Consider the following 17,602-nt stretch of genomic DNA (forward strand, 5'->3'; position numbering starts at 1 on the left):
CTCGCAGCAAGCTAGCAGAGATGGTAGCTCAGCTGGTTGGTTTATTGTACCATCCAGTCCGACTCAATTTTGCCGCAAAGCAAACTGAATCGATACAATTTTAAAACGTTTAGCCGAGTAGCGGTGGATACAACAATGTAGCCGCTCGCTTTTCGGTCTCTTTCCTAGCTGTATGTTGATTCGGTGCGTGTGTTATGTTTAGCATTTTTTTCTGTTTTCATCGCCGCACCCACCACATTCATTTTTTATAGAGGGCTAGCTAGCGAACGTTTGCTAGGAGCTAATGCTAACGCTGGCTGTGGAGCAGCAGGTGTAACGTTATTTGGAGAACACAGAGCAGCCAGCTAGCTACTACGAAGCATCGCCGTTGGCTTAAATTGCTAAGAAGCTAATTTGAAAGCATAATTGACGAGCTCCCAGGTTTATGCCACATCTTCACCAGCGTTGCAGCCCGGTAACGTTAATCGGTTAGCCCGTTAACGTGCGGTACAGTCATCATGACAGGCGAGAAGATACGCACCATGCGAAAGGACCACAACAAACCAAACAAGAATGAGGAAATAATGGACACGTACGATGAGACCTCAAACGGGACTATCCCTAACGGTACCGGTAACCATTTCAAATCCAACAAGGCTTTTCAGAAAGCGGTCAAAACGTCGGCACTGCAGCAGCAACAGCAGCTCAATGCAAACAACATAAATGGCAATCCATCATCAGTTGGCACCATTGTGAATGATAACAACAAGAACCCAATTATCCTGAGAAGTGAGGACTTGGACTTCCCCGTTCACGAGTGCGTGTTCAAGGGAGATGTGCGTCGGCTGTCCTCTCTCATCAGGACCCATAGCATCTCTCAGAAAGATGTGCATGGTAAGTTCTCTGCTGTTACCTTATTGTATTGTGCAAATGCATCACACAACAGGCACGTGAAATTATTGATGTTAATTATATCTACTTGTCTTTCAGGGAACACACCTCTTCACCTCGCTGTGATGATGGGCCACAAAGGTAAAAGTGATAGAAAAATAAACTGTAATGAATTCCTTTTTTTATTTTATAACAGACTATTGTCATACACAGGATTAACCGAAATGAACAAAAAAGCTTCTCAGATGATAATCTACCAGTCTCGGGTTTAGCCCCAGAAAATGACACTAAATCTGCTGTGCTCTGTGGCCTTTCATCTGTCCTAATGAGGCTTTATTGAGAGAGCATTCGGCGTACTCATTAAAGGCCCCCTTTTTAAAAAGCACATGCAGTTCTCCTTCCTTTTTTGGAGTAGCCTCCACCCCCCTGCTGCACTCATCATGCCTTATCTTACCTCTGCAGTGTTGGGATAACATAGTGGTTATCTTTAAAGAAATCCTCATAGAGTACTGAATACATGCAATGCAGGGGGAGAAGCAGACATGCACCAGAGGACGGATCTCACTTCAAATATAGATATGTAGTTGTTGGTGCTTATCTGATGTACTGAAACATGCATAATGAGTCCTAAGTTTGTCATTACATGAAGATTAGCAGTCTATGTTTACATGGACATATTCTATCTAGACTTTGTTACAAAGTTAACATAAAATCTTAACATTTAACTTTTGTGTTCCGCATGGTTGCTCAAAACAACACAGGAAAAGGTGGTGATAATATACAAAATTGATATAATCACATTTTTCTCAATGTCTTCTCATATCAGAATGTGCTCTCCTACTACTGGCCCATAACGCTCCTGTCAAGATCAAGAACGCACAGGGATGGAGCCCTCTAGCAGAAGCCATCAGCTACGGCGACAGGCAAATGAGTAAGTTATGTCAAAGCTGCCCTGAATAGCCGTCTACCGTCCCTGAGTTTTCATATTTGGATGAGGATCTCAGTGGCATACCTGCAATCACACACTCGCTGTTATAATATTTAGGTTTAGTGCTGCCTGTCAGACAGGTCGATAGATTTATGATGGCGTCATGGTGTCAGATTTAGTCTCTATTTGTCGGATAGTCAGTCATTCTGACATCTGGAACGGCTTTCTGTGTGAATGCTAATATCGTGGCAGTAAATGTCAGCTTGATGGTTGTAGTGTGTTCAGGATTATTTCAACGTAGGTTGTGTCTTCAGAGTCTGAGCTTTGCAGCAACATTTCCTGGCAGTGTGTACAGTTCTCAGATACCTCTGCACAGAGTTTTTGCAGTCATACAGGGGATAAAATCAGTCATATTGCCCACAGTTGAAATCTATTCAAGTTGCAGAGAACACCTCAAGATGGCATAAGAAAGCGTTATTTCATTTTTAACCGATAAACCCTAAACAGATGTGCGTCCAGATTATGGTTAATAATGTGCACATCATTAATAAATCCTCATTTCATTCATTCATCTCTGTTTGTTACAAATGGAGACTAAATACTGTTGGAGGTCACGACATGTGCTTGTGAGCATTTGAAGGATTTTTTTTATGTGTCATTTAATTGTTAAAAGATGGCTTTCTGCTCAGCCCAGCTAAAAAGCAAAAGGTGGGGATTTTCTCTGAGCACTCGTCATCCAGATGGGCTGGAACGCAGCCTGAACGATGGCTTAGTGTTAGGAAGCCCTGAGCTTACAGCCTGGTCACTCCCCTGCTTAATGATTCCGCTGCTTTTAGATCTGACATCCAGTGAAAAAGAGTCAAATGACATGTGAAAGGCAGCTAATGCCTTTGGGATGAATTCACTGCTCTTTCCTTTTTTTTTTTTACATCTGCTGTTAATTTTGTATACTTAGCCAAAGATAAGAGGAAAGACAAAGGGCAGGCTGAGTGTAGTAAAAGGACTGTATACTAAATCATTAATCTTTTTATTGTGTCAAAGCTGAGCTGACAAATTTAGTGCTACTACTTGCCTATCTGGGAAATATCAGCATATTCCCCTTATAAAGCCTGTAATGGAGGTTGTGAGGCCGAGCTGTTTGAGAAATGACCCTCAACCTTGTTAGTATGCGTCTCGACTCTCTGTGCCTGCTGTGGCAGGCCGGCTTGGGAGTGGGACCAGGAGTTTTGCTTTGAGAAGGTCACACTACTCACAAGGGTGAAGGGGAGGCAGAAAGGGGGGCTGGGTACGCTCACACCATCAGCAAGGACATGCAGAGAAAGGCATGGCGTATTTACATTTAGATCTTTGGTTAAATAACATGCAGCTGGCTGTCACACAGTGAGAAGGACAAATTGAAAATAATGTGTGCCTGATATTAAATGTACGAGTTGCAGCTTTTCACAGCACACTGCAGTCTTGTCATCGGTCATCACCTTTCGCTTTTACACATGTACACATTGCGTCAGCAGCTCACTCACTGGTTGTGTGTGCGTGTGTGCAATGACGAACTGCAGCAAGTGCTCCATCAGCAATTCTCTCCTCAGTCGCGTTCATTCTCAGTCCACTGTTTCCTCACTGGTCAAGATAACCAGGATATATCTGAGATATGTGGATTTGTTGCAGTCCATCTGCTATTATGAAGTGGTTGCTGGTCAGTTTGAGAGAGAGAGAGCTTTACTTCACAACACAGTGAGTTGTATCAGCTCATCTAATCACTGCTACTGATGCTTGTAAAATGAAAAATGTTACTTCTGTATAGGAACTAGTTGTAGCAGAGTAACAATGCCTCCTCATGTGTTGATTACGGTGGCCGACAAGAGCAAATGTGCTACAGCAGCCCAGAACATTTCCATTTGGAGAAACTTGTTGCAGCTTCAGAAATGATGCCAATTCAGAAACACATACAAAAATCAAAAAAACAAGTGCAACAGTAAAACGCTGCATATTCAGTCAACACATTGGAAGCTCTCCAGGCCACTATGGGGAGTATGAAGTGGAACAGCTTGGGTTTTTAACCAGAGAGAGATAGCAGAGCAGCAGGTTTATGTTGCTAGCTAGAGTCGTACATCTGTTGCTCTATTTATAATGTTGTAAAAAGCTAAGGCCAAACGTTTGAAAGAATACATACCTTTTCATGATGCCTCTTTAGTCCAATTTTCTTCTTGCTTCAAAAACAAGCACACTGCCTCAAGTTTAAAATCAAGCTGTAACACTAAGCACTTCCCCCAGAGGCCCGGAAAACTTCTGCTGTGTTGACTGGACTTTGCATCGTTTCTGTATTCGCAGCATGTTTGCTGCAGATGTTTTTGTTTTGGCTTTCTGCAGCACAATGTTTGATTTGCAGCACATTTCCATTATTGTATTTGGTTTGGATTTTCATGTAGTTTTGTTTTCAATTAGCATTGTTTCTGAAGCTGAAGCATATTTCCCCTAACAGAAATGTTTTGGGCCATTGTGGCCTGTTTGCCCTTGTCAGCCATTATAGTTTATGTGTAGTCGCACCATGTTAAAATCTCACGAAGCACTTTGCTCAAGCTGCAGCATTTGACATCTGACACCAGTATATCTGTGCTGGGAGATGTGTAATATCAATATTTAAGCCAGGCTGTAGTTGGAAATACAAGTTGTGTGCGTTGTTTAGCTGTACTCAAAGGTGATGTAAACATTGCAGTATCCAAGTGTACATTTGTGTAACTTGTAACTGAGTTATTTCATTCTCGTCCTTGTTTCCACAGTCACAGCAATACTGCGGAAGTTAAAGCAGCAGTCCAGGGAGAGTGTGGAGGACAAGAGGCCAAAATTACTGAAAGCTCTCAGGGAGGTGAGGATTACACTGCCGTCACTTCCACAGATGCTGCTGCCTCACTGGACTCAAGTTTGCAACTGGTTTCATTCTGCACCACTGAACTTTCACTCCATTGTATTTTTTAAAAAAAAATCTCTGCAGGCTTTCGATTTGCATAGATGACTCTTGCCTGTCCTTGAGTGTGCATATTAACTACCTAAGTGCATAATGTGAAATCTTCAGTGAGCTGTGCTCCTCAGCTGACCCATTAAGTTATAATACATCAGTTGAATCCTTCATCAGACGTGTTTGTGTCTTTTCTGTAGCTTGGTGACTTTTATCTGGAGCTGCATTGGGACTTTCAGAGCTGGGGTGAGTTTCATATTTCACACAAAAAAGGTTGTTTATATATCCTATCCTCAAATATTATCACAACATCGATTATTGATAAGACCAGCTTTAACTTGAAATCACTGCTGAGTACTTCAAAGTTGCTGAATCAGTCAACCATTGCTTTAGTTAAAGATTTTTTGAAAGTTAAATCAGTGTTTTTATTCTATTGTATGAAATATTTATTATTAACGCTCTCTCCTGTATTTCAGTGCCTTTGCTGTCCCGGATGCTGCCGTCCGATGCTTGTAAAATCTACAAGCAGGGAATTAATATCAGGTAATGCCTGCCTTTTACCAAACGACTTTTCAAATGATTTCACTTGCAGACGGGTTTCAAATATTGAAATAAAATCATGAGTTTTGATGGAGCTGTGGAACGCTCCTGTGATTTCAGTCGTTTGGTGTAAGGTGGACATAAAACTCTGTTCAGGCTGTCTAAAGTCTTTTTCTTATCTGGACATTCCGATAAAATCAAATGTATCATATTATCTTAACTTCTTACTCTTGGCTCATGCAAATAGTGAAGTTCAATGACTTAAAAGGTTGTTCTTTTTTGGCATAGACCTCTGATTGGGCTCAAAAAATACAGCCCTGTCCCACATACAGTACAGGCCAAAAGTTTGGACACACCTTCTCATTCAATGCGTTGTCTTTATTTTCATGACTATTTACATTGTAGATTCTCACTGAAGGCATCAAAACTATGAATGAACACATGTGGAGTTATGTACTTAACAAAAAAAGGTGAAATAACTGAAAACATGTTTTATATTCTAGCTTCTTCAAAATAGCCACCCTTTGCTCTGATTACTGCTTTGCACACTCTTGGCATTCTCTCGATGAGCTTCAAGAGGTAGTCACCTGAAATGGTTTTCCAACAGTCTTGAAGGAGTTCCCAGAGGTGTTTAGCACTTGTTGGCCCCTTTGCCTTCACTCTGCGGTCCAGCTCACCCCAAACCATCTCGATTGGATTCAGGTCCGGTGACTGTGGAGGCCAGGTCATCTGCCGCAGCACTCCATCACTCTCCTTCTTGGTCAAATAGCCCTTACACAGCCTGGAGGTGTGTTTGGGGTCATTGTCCTGTTGAAAAATAAATGATCGTCCAACTAAACGCAAACTGGATGGGATGGCATGTCGCTGCAGGATGCTGTGGTAGCCATGCTGGTTCAGTGTGCCTTCAATTTTGAATAAATCCCCAACAGTGTCACCAGCAAAACACCCCCACACCATCACACCTCCTCCTCCATGCTTCACAGTGGGAACCAGGCATGTGGAATCCATCCGTTCACCTTTTCTGCGTCTCACAAAGACACGGCGGTTGGAACCAAAGATCTCAAATTTGGACTCATCAGACCAAAGCACAGATTTCCACTGGTCTAATGTCCATTCCTTGTGTTTCTTGGCCCAAACAAATCTCTTCTGCTTGTTGCCTCTCCTTAGCAGTGGTTTCCTAGCAGCTATTTGACCATGAAGGCCTGATTCGCCCAGTCTCCTCTTAACAGTTGTTCTCGAGATGGGTCTGCTGCTAGAACTCTGTGTGGCATTCATCTGGTCTCTGATCTGAGCTGCTGTTAACTTGCGATTTCTGAGGCTGGTGACTCGGATGAACTTATCCTCAGAAGCAGAGGTGACTCTTGGTCTTCCTTTCCTGGGTTGGTCCTCATGTGTGCCAGTTTGGTTGTAGCGCTTGATAGTTTTTGCGACTCCACTTGGGGACACATTTAAAGTTTTTGCAATTTTCCGGACTGACTGACCTTCATTTCTTAAAGTAATGATGGCCACTCGTTTTTCTTTAGTTAGCTGATTGGTTCTTGCCATAATATGAATTTTAACAGTTGTCCAATAGGGCTGTCGGCTGTGTATTAACCTGACTTCTGCACAACACAACTGATGGTCCCAACCCCATTGATAAAGCAAGAAATTCCACTAATTAACCCTGATAAGGCACACCTGTGAAGTGGAAACCATTTCAGGTGACTACCTCTTGAAGCTCATGGAGAGAATGCCAAGAGTGTGCAAAGCAGTAATCAGAGCAAAGGGTGGCTATTTTGAAGAAGCTAGAATATAAAACATGTTTTCAGTTATTTCACCTTTTTTTGTTAAGTACATAACTCCACATGTGTTCATTCATAGTTTTGATGCCTTCAGTGAGAATCTACAATGTAAATAGTCATGAAAATAAAGACAACGCATTGAATGAGAAGGTGTGTCCAAACTTTTGGCCTGTACTGTAAATGAGTTTCAGTTTCTGTCCAAGTCTGAAGTGAGCCAAAACCACAGCAGCAGTTTTGGGCCCAAGCCCAATTAATAACCCAAAATACTACAGTAAAAAAAATTATATATTACAATATGTTTTTATATTTAAAACATTTATTACAAGTGTCGGGCTGACATGTTCTCTTGCCCCACTTCTTCTTCCTCTCTTCTTTATTTCAATAGTCTGTTGTCTTGCGCTCAACAGGCTCAGCAAAGCGGGCTGTGCCCCTCATGCATCTAGTGCGCATGGTGATCCATGGCAATGTGGTGCGCAGATGATGATCAACAGTCTTCACTGTATGTTGCGACATCGCTCCCACTGCTGGGGAGGCAGACGCAAACACTGCCAACCAAGTCACCTTGCAGCCCCCTCCTCTCGAGCTTGTTTTTCGTCCCTCTCTTGCACGCTCTATCTCTGTCCCCGGGCTCTCCACACTTGCTCCGTTGTTCCGTCACTATCTCTCTATCACTGTCCCCCCTCTGTCTCTCTGTTTCCCTCTTGATTCAGTCCATTAGAACTCCTGCCATATACGCACAAGAACTGCCAGGGTCAGTAAAAAGAAAAAAGAAAAACGCCAGTAAACTGGCGAGAACCCGACCCAATTCAAGCCTGGGGGAATAATGGAAATTACAGCCCCAATCAGGCTCGGACAGAGAATTAGAGCTCCACGTCAGCGCCAAACAGGAAGCAGCAAACTGGGTAGACTGTAGGGGCACCAAGGAGGCGCAAGAATGTGAACAAGTCTCAGTTTTCTTGGTCCGTGGAAGGAGGTCAAATTGATGGAACTGTGAAGTGAACAAGAGTTTGATTTTGCATCTGTCTGATCCGCCAACCAGCACTTCTTTTACTAAGAAAAATTAATTCTTGAAACAGTTCGCCTCTCAATCCCACAGTCTCTAGTGCAGCTAACCAACTGGTAGTGAGTTTAGGCAGCAAAATCCAAAATCAGAAGTTGACACATGGCACCTTTTATCTTGTGTTTCTGGAGTTATGGTTTTTTGTGGACATTTAAGGAACTGTTACTATGTCATATGTCTGAAAGGAAGTTTGACGCAGTCTTTTCCGCCAGGTGCCGGATAGAAAATAATCTCAAAACTGTTCTTATCATAGTCTTGCAACTAGTGACCCTAAAGGATCCCTAGTCTTTGAAATATCTTATAGTCTGTGACTAAAAACACACACAGATGTGAGAGGGGGTCAGACTGTAGACTTCTAAAAGTCTTTTCAAAGTCTTCAAGTGTGTGGTAGCCATATAACTTCAAACACTATATTCAGGCTGTTAATGTACCTATGAGAGAATCTAATTCATTGTGTGTTTAAAGCAGCAAATGGTCGATATCCAGGGCGAGGACTTCTTTTAGATCTAAGAAGTAGGACATAACAATCTTGACACACTCTCCTCTGTCTTGATTTAGACTTGACACCACTCTCATAGACTTCACTGATATGAAGTGTCAGCGTGGGGATCTTAGCTTCATTTTCAACGGCGATGCCGCACCCTCCCAGTCCTTTGTGGTCCTGGACAACGAAGCAAAAGTGTACCAAAGAATACACCACGAGGTGAGTGAGCAGTTCAACCGGACCTCTGTTTCACATTTTGTCATTAGCTTTTTAATATAACACCTCACTGTCATTGTCTCGCTCCCCAAGGAGTCAGAGATGGAGACTGAAGAAGAGGTGGATATTCTGATGAGCAGTGATGTCTACTCTGCAACTCTGTCCACCAAGTCCATCACTTTCTCTCGCAGCCAGATTGGCTGGCTGTTCAGAGAGGATAAAACAGTAAGCTTTATGGGACAAACCAGAACACATACACATTACTTGACACATTTAGCAACGTAAAAAGATAATGTCAGGGTTCCTACGCAGTATGTGAAAGCGTGGAGTTTGATTTGAGTCTGAATACGTATGTATAAAAGAAAGGAGAGTATGGAAAAACATTTATGTCCAGACAAGCAGGGTATTTTGTCATGGCGTGTGGAGCAGGCAGCCAGCACAGCCAAAATGTTTACCACTGTGTGAGAGAGTGTGGGCCGGAGTGAGCTTGGTGTCATCAAAGGCGAGAAGTATGGCGTGCGACTGAATGCACAGAGCTGCCTCTACGCCTGTACATCACCGTCTGCTAAACAGCTCTGCCCCAAGCGCCTTATAACTACCAAATTAGTTTGAAACAAAATGCTGTAATATCTTTGAATTGCATATATACATAGCATCACAAATAACCAAATATTAAGCTTGTCTGAATGTTGGATTATTTGTTCTGTGTAAGGACAACATACCTTTGTGGCTGCGTTCATTGCTCCATGGACACAGTGAATAAACAAGACTGCACAGATGCCAAAAAATTTAGATTATTTTACAATTAATTTTTTGGTTCTTATTTATAAAAGAGAGTAAAAAATAAGGGGAAACAGTAATACAATATTGTTTATTTAAAATTTTCAGCTACAGTAGCTAACTACAACCTTATAGTCATAATAGATATAGTCAGAATAACCTGCATGTTAACAGTTGCATTTTAAAACATATTTACATAATAAACTTCTAGAAATATGGTCTGAAAGAATCTATTAAATGGTCAGGAAAAGTATGAAAAGGAAATGTGACTGAGTGTGTGCAATGTAAAATATATATTTCCCAGTAACTATTTTTTTAACATGGTTTACAAAGTCATTTGTGAAAATATAAAATGAGGCGTAGTTGAAATATATAAAATGAAGGCACAGTCTTTTTACACTTTGGCCCCTTAAAATGGATCATTGTGTACTTGTGACCCTTCATCAGTCATGCCCTACATGCCCTTATCGTTTCATTAAAATGAATTTTAGAGTCCTGTTGAAGAAATAGTATCCAGTTTTTCCATTAGAAGAAAGGCTTACAGAAAGGATGGAGAAAAAAATTAAATTGGTGTATGTTTTGTCTTGTTTCCAGTCCTGTAAATCATCTCACGACCCCTTGTGGTTTAGGGTTCCGTAATACAAATAAAAAATCCATCATATTTCTCAATAAGACCTCGACAGCACAGTCTTTTTGATATCTGAAATGTTTTATTGCACAATGAATGTGAAAGACCTGTGTGTACCTCAGTTGTTTTTGTAAACTTTACTTGTCTTGCCATGGGGATGAGAGAAATAAGAAAATGTAATTCTTTTGTCTTGTGAGAAGTGAGCACAGTCCCACCCTCAGGCTGCTCCATGGCACATTTTAGGAAATCAGCAGTACTGCTGGGTGATTCACAGGGTAACTCGGGATGAAACACCAACACCTGCTTGTTTTCTCTGCAGGAGAGAGTTGGAAACTTCCTGGCTGACTTCTACGCGGTGAACGGTCTGGTGCTGGAGTCACGGAAACGGCGAGAACACCTAAGTGAGGAGGACATCTTGAGGAACAAAGCCATCATGGAGAGCTTGAGTAAAGGGGGGAGCATCAGTGAACAAAATTTTGAGGTGAGACAGAACAAATTAGTGTTGTGCCTTCATCTACAAATGGTGAATTGTACGCTGATGTCTGTGAATACGCCACTGACGGATGCTTCATTATCCTCAGCCTGTGAGGCGGCAGTCCCTCACAGCTCCCACACCCAACACAATTTCTTGGGAAGAGTACATCACTGCGGAGCACGGAAAGTAAGCGCCTCATATTTTCCGTGATTTCATCAGTCTTTGTCACAATTACAAATTCAATCGGGGCAGTAACGAGAAATTCAGTGCAGATTCTGAGTGTCAAACCCAACGTCAACCACCAAGAATAAAATGCGTTTGTCTCTCGCCGCCTTCAGGCCACCTCATCTTGGGAGAGAGCTCGTGTGTAAGGAAAGCAAGAAGAACTTCAAAGCTACTGTAGCCATGAGCCAGGATTTCCCTCTAGGCATTGAGTCGTGAGTACATCCCTTCCTCTTCAGATCTATTTACAAAGCTCCCTGCGCAGATTGATCCTGGGTGAATACGCGAGGATACTCTTGGGATTTTAGAAAAGGGTAATGTGGAGATGAAATAATTCCTATCGGATAATTGGGCCAGGTAGTCGCTGGTTGTGTGGGGAAGCCAGTGATGAGATGATTGCAGAAACAACTGCTCCACCATGTGACAATAAAATGTCAGTGTTATGGAATTATTTTTTTTACTCAATTAGGCCACAGTGTTAGCTGTGCTCAGGCTGTTTGAAGGGAAAAACCTACTTATCTCTCATTTCCTATGCATGTATGTCGTACTTCATGCATCTGCAAGCTTGTGGCATGTATGTAGATATTAAAAAAGCCTGGTCTACACAGGGTTTTAAGGAAGATAAACAATAACAATATACTGGGCTACATTTTTAATAAGAATACATTATAGAAAAGATAAGGTGAGATAACATAATCCTATGTTAGTTTCACAGAAGGGGGATTTGCATTGTTACAGCAGCAAAGGAGATGCAAAACAAGAAGCTCAGTTAAAAAAAAGCAAAATAAAATAAAATAAACAGACTAAATGGCTAAATTCATATTGCATTATTTAATAAAGTATTCAAGACTTGTGGCTGAGATATGCTGTGCAGGACATTTTACAGATGATAAATGCTCTCTGGTGGACAAACTAAGTAATGGTGACACTTTGAAACTGAATCTTTGCCAGCTGCTGGTTATCCATTTACAAAAGCTTTCTTTTAGCTTGGTTATGGAAGTAGAATTTTACAAAATGTGAACAGATGAAGTGTAAATCACAACATTTATTTGAGCTTTAATGACCATTGATTGCCTCGAGAATAAAGAGTCTAATTGCTGCACATTTTTTCTGTTTTATTATACACATAAAACATAAAAAATGCTTTTTTAAAATCTGTCTCTTTTGATTTTATGCAGCCAAAAATGTTGTGAGTTTATATCAAGAAGTATTGATGACTTAAGAGAGACATTCATATAGAATAAATACGATCTGAGAGGAAAATGAGAATTATAAAAGATAAAACGAATGTGTTACTCTGAGTAGTTGAGGTAGGATTCAGTCGGGATGTGGTTTTGTGTTTGCCCTGTAATGGGTTATAGGCAGTGCTGTAAAATATCACTGGGACATAATGTAGTAAATTGCTTTATCTCCTCTGCTGATTGAACCTTAATGGAGCTGGCAATAAAACCCCACCCTTTATAATACCTAATGGTTTTTTAATGTGATTTTCCCCTCACTTCACATTCTGTGCTTTGTAATGTTAAAAAAATGTTGTTCCTCCTTCTCTTGAAATGTTCAATTAATGTCATTAATCACCAAAATGAGACAAATGCTACAATTGTAGAGAATCTGTTTTGTTATGTAGTGGATTACTAATCTAATGGTAAACCATACAGGGTTGTTGGTTACTGTGTGTAAACAGTATGGCCAGCAAAAGTGAAAGTCCATGCCAGATTCACCTCGCTATATTTGCATTTCGTTTTTTCATTTGTTTGTTTTTTAGCGGCGCAGTGTCCATGACTTCTGTAGCTTCCTCTTGGATGCAGCTGTTTTTTAGCCCTTACCTCACCTGTGCACCGTGCCCAGGAACGTCCTGAACACACAAAATAAGAAAATAAAAGCAGAGTCTCTGCAGATAAATACACCACTACACACTTCTAGTGGGTCCTGTGATGGTTGAGAGGGATTGCTTTTGTATTTTTTGAGCAAAATCCTGCATAGTGTATCTTTAAGTCTTGACAGAATACATTTTATTAGACTGAAGTCCGCTGGTTTTACTTTTTCATGTCATTCTAACCATTTATTTAAAGACTGTTTTACAACTGAGTGTAATTTACTACTTGGTGTGATAGAAGACCAGCGTTTGTCTGGACCCTGAGGACTAGGATTAAAAACCTGTCAAATCTGATATATCAGAATATGAAATGATTTATTTATTCCAGTGGCTTCCAACCAGCAACAGGCTACAAGATAAATCAAATTATAAAGATTATTAACATGCTACTAGTGCTACTAATTTTGATACAACACCTTAAACATTTCAAAATTTGATACCATTTTCAGTACCAGGGGGAAAAATGACATATCGGGCACATGGTTTAACTTTTTTATTAAATAATAAATATAACAAAGCTTAAACATGATGACGACAACTTTTCTTTTCTTGGTTAGTAGCAGAGAGCAGAATGATTGTAGTCAACATTAACTGTAACAGAGAGCAAGAAAGGGCAGCTGGTACTGCTGTATCGATACTGTGGGTAATTAGTGTTGAAACCATTTCTAATATTCACAGTCAGTTAATTTATCAATAAGTCTGTATTTTTGACAAGACTAGCTAACACATTAAAGATGGTAAATGTTACACTGAGGGGTGGGGGGGAAAATATACAGCATAGTATTGCAATATTTTTGTGTGGAAATATCATTCTGTCACAAAGTGCCAAGTATTGTTTTTTTATTATATAAATTGTTAATATTACAAACACAAATAAGACTTTAGGCAGCCTACTAAGATAATATAATCAAGTACTTTTTCAATCCACTGGATACATTTTGCTGCAAAAAAAAAAAAGGTGAGGTGAGATGGACAGACTGAAAATCTTATTAGATAAAACAGATGATAACTAGGTTTTCCTTTGGGGACATAATAACAGTTGAAAAAAGTAATAAATCGCAAAAATAATTATCGCACTAATATTATCTTGTGACTTTAGTATCGTGATAATATCGTATCATGGATCCACTGGCATTTCCTACCCCTAGTGACACCTGCGTCACATCAGCATGTTAGCATTTAGCTCAAAGCATCACTGTGTCCAAGTGCAGACAAAGCTGCTAGAATAGCTGTAGACTGTTTATCTGGTTTACTGATTTCTTTTTTATCGTCAAATTTTTTAATGTAAAACAAAAATCTGTTTGAAATAAATAGTCTGAAAAGAGGACATAGCTCTTGGACATAGGGAACCTCTGTCAAGAGATTAAAAAATACAGTGTTTCTCCGTAAAGGGTCACAAGCCAAGAAGGATGGTTTTTTACTACATTTTTATTCCCCTGTTCAAGTGGAGAAAGAGACCAAAGCTTGTATTCTACTCAAGATCTAGGATTACAGTTTAATTTCATCTCCTTTTTGTTCTCCAGCTTTTGGGAAATGTTGGCAAAGAAACAACTGTGAAAGAAAAGTGCTGACTCTCATTCCTCTGCCTCCAGGTTATTAAACGTGTTGGAGGTCATAGCCCCATTCAAGCACTTCAACAAACTCCGGGAGTTCGTTCAGATGAAACTTCCGCCTGGGTTCCCAGTCAAGCTCGGTATGTGCATGTCGACCTACCGCTGTGTTCCTGTGTGTGGGCGAGCTCAACGGGAACGATCACAGAATAACATGCTCCCTTCTCGTGTTCTCTCCCTCGCAGACATCCCCGTCTTCCCCACGATCACAGCCACTGTCACCTTTCAGGAATTCCGCTACGACGAATTTGAAGAGTCAACTTTCTTCATCCCCGCTGAATACAAAGAAGATCCCAGTCGCTTCCCCGACCTCTGACCTGTAAACTCATCTGACGCAAACAGGAAATGACCAGCGAGCTAATGTGTGTTGGAGAGGTGGGAAACACTAAATGAGGAATCCTGTATTTTATTCCCTATACATGTTATCTGTTTTAAAAAAAAAGGGAACTGGTCTTATTGATCAGTTATTGTTCATTTTCGCTGATGGATCCAAAGCAAATCAATGCAAACAGATGTTAAAGAGCGCCATCTAACATATAGATGCACATCGGCAGTCGTTATTTTGTGAAATGAGTGATAGCTTTCATTGTACTCGCTGTTCACCACCTGAGCAGTTAAACGTGCTGCTCTGTGCTGCTGTTCCTTCCTGTGAAAGCTGCCGGACGACACAGCCTGGACTCTTTATCATCACTATTTTAATATCTAATCTCCTCATCTCCAAGGACTGATTACTGAATTCTGCACCGACACCGTGACCTGTAAATAATTCACGTCTCATCTGTAATTCATAAAAAGAAGAATCACAAATATAGCTATATCCTGAGCTTACTATTCATTTATAAATGATGTACTATAAATATATATATATATATAAACTATATATATAAACTCAAAGGAGTAACACTGTGTAGCAATACATTTCCAGTACGTAAGAATGTTTTTAACCAGCTGGGAGAAGGTTTAGCATAAAAACACATTGTTCTTAACAGTTCGATATCCAAGCCTTTTCCCCTGTGCAGGACGCAGTCTCCTGTGTTTTCAGGTTAGCTCATGTTACCTCTCGGCTGTCTCCATGTTTGTCGTGATAGTATGAACTCTGTGCTCAGTGTGAGTGAATAATTGTACTGTACCAAGGGTTGTTGTATGTGCGTCTGTGTGTGGGAGAACCCAGATGGGATATCAGGTAAACTGTTCTTAGTTTAATACTGCACTGATATTAAGTATATTTAAGGCATGCTATCGGCTGTGTTGGCCTACCAGATCACATGCATCTTTAAGATATATTCTCTGAGCGTTTGTTATATTACCTGCAGATTTATTGGTATTAAGATTAAGGAACAACTGAAAATTGTAACACTAACACTTTGGAACACCTTTTAGTGCTTATAAAAACCTCTCCTTGATGGTAGTCTGCGCATATTTCTCCTGTTTTCTTTCTAATCCAAGGAGAGTAAACTAAGCTGTGAAGTTGATATTGCTGGATATCCCGAAAATGTCTGGATTGGGAAATAATCTGATCCACTGAGTTTGTCTCTGGCTTCAGCTAATATGTACTGCAACCATACCTACTTCACTTCCCTTTAAATAAAGCACCAGCATCATGTTTCAACTGACTTTGTGCAACTATAATAAAAAGACAGTATTCTATATGAGGCTTCCACATAGGGCTGGGCGTTCTTAATTTGTCATGTATTTTACTACCCCGGGTTATGTCTCACTTAAAGCTGTAGCTGGTAACTTATGCGTTTAACTGTGACTATTTCCTGACAGCAGTATGTGAGAAAGATAATGTGTGGGAACAAGTCCTCCGCCTCCTACTGCCTCTGCTGGCATTTACCAGATCCACCGCTGAAAAAAACTACCAATCAGAGCTGAGGAATCTCTCACACACGTAGTTGTCAATCACTGCTGCTGAACCGCAGTCAGACATGTCAAACTAGACAGTGCTGATCAAATATAAATACTGCATTGCCTATTTCTCACCACAATTTTTTTTTCTGAAAGAAATTTTAATGCAGTGGTCCCCAACTGGTGGGTCGCAGGTCCTTTCTGAATGGGCCACAAGTGACTCATGAATGTGTCAAGTTTGTATAAAACGCATCTTATTTTGCAGGACAGTGACTTTCCGGCACAGAGGTTAATTTCGAAGTGCCGTTTCCTGCTGTAGAGTGAGTGACAGACAGGTACTTGACAAAGATGGCAAACTAGCTTAATGACATGGCCAAAAAAGTATGATGCATAGAAGTGATGACTACGGAGATATCTGGATCCCGTGGCTGCACCAGTTGGGCACCACTGTTTAATGTTCAGTTTAGCTATGAAATGAGAAAGTTTGTGACCCACCGTGTTGAGAACAGTTGAGTCAAACCCGTCAGCTCGAGCAGACTCTCATTTTACAGCTAAACGGTACCCTCCTATTTGTTGTTGAAAACATTTGAGTCAAGAAATAGGCAATGCAACAACAGAATCTTGATTCATATTTGATCAGTGCTGCTAAGTTTGACAGTTTGACCACAGTTCACGAGCAGCAAGTGACGTAGTTAATAGCTGCCTTAAGGCACAAGTATACTGGCCGCGTGGCCAAACGTACTTGTACGTAGTGTGCTGCGCCTGTGTGTATACTTGCTGCAGCACGGTCGTTCGTTGACGCAGCCAAAACGCCTGATACTCTTGGTCTCCGCTAGGGGCAGACCACAGCACTCAGACACAGAGGTTGCAAAAAGCGAAGGCGGCAGTGACACTGTATTATACAAACATAGATACTTTTGATGAAGAGGAGATTATAATTTTATGTCTTGTTAAGATCTTGGCAGAGGATAAGGCGTTGTCTCCTCCGCCATCGGAGATGGTATGTGCGGCCCGACCTCACGTTCACGGTCTCCAGAGGTCTACTTCACACGAGCGCCTCTAGTGTTCATGTCAATATTGCATCTCGCACACGCGTCACGTTACCTTGCGTCAAAGTGAGCGGCCTATGCACCAAACGACCGCAAAATACGCATGGCAGCCATGATGTGTACGCACACGTGTTGTCTGCAGCAAGTATACTTCTCGCATTAGAGACTCCTCTGCTCTGATTGGTTGTTTTCATTTTTTAAGTACGGTGTATATTCTAGCAAATGCCATTAGAAGCAGTAGTAGGAGGAGCATGAATTTTTTTTCCACACATCTGTCTCACA

The 17,602-nt window shown here is 41.0% G+C and overlaps 1 protein-coding gene across 1 annotated transcript; it reads left to right on the forward strand.

Annotated features, from left to right (window-relative positions):
• The first annotated feature begins 3 nt into the window (after positions 1-3).
• LOC117271809 (ankyrin repeat domain-containing protein 13C-like) lies at positions 4-16,083 on the forward strand. The gene is made up of 13 exons (XM_033650238.2): positions 4-873; positions 970-1,011; positions 1,697-1,801; positions 4,576-4,661; positions 4,952-4,997; positions 5,228-5,294; positions 8,691-8,835; positions 8,926-9,057; positions 10,560-10,721; positions 10,822-10,901; positions 11,054-11,152; positions 14,406-14,506; positions 14,609-16,083. The coding sequence occupies exons 1-13, from the start codon at positions 498-500 to the stop codon at positions 14,737-14,739; spliced, it is 1,572 nt and encodes a 523-aa protein (XP_033506129.1). The 5' UTR covers positions 4-497; the 3' UTR covers positions 14,740-16,083.
• Positions 16,084-17,602: the final 1,519 nt, after the last annotated feature.

Source organism: Epinephelus lanceolatus, chromosome 12 (assembly GCF_041903045.1).
Source record: "Epinephelus lanceolatus isolate andai-2023 chromosome 12, ASM4190304v1, whole genome shotgun sequence".
NCBI classification, from domain to species: Eukaryota; Metazoa; Chordata; class Actinopteri; order Perciformes; family Serranidae; genus Epinephelus; species Epinephelus lanceolatus.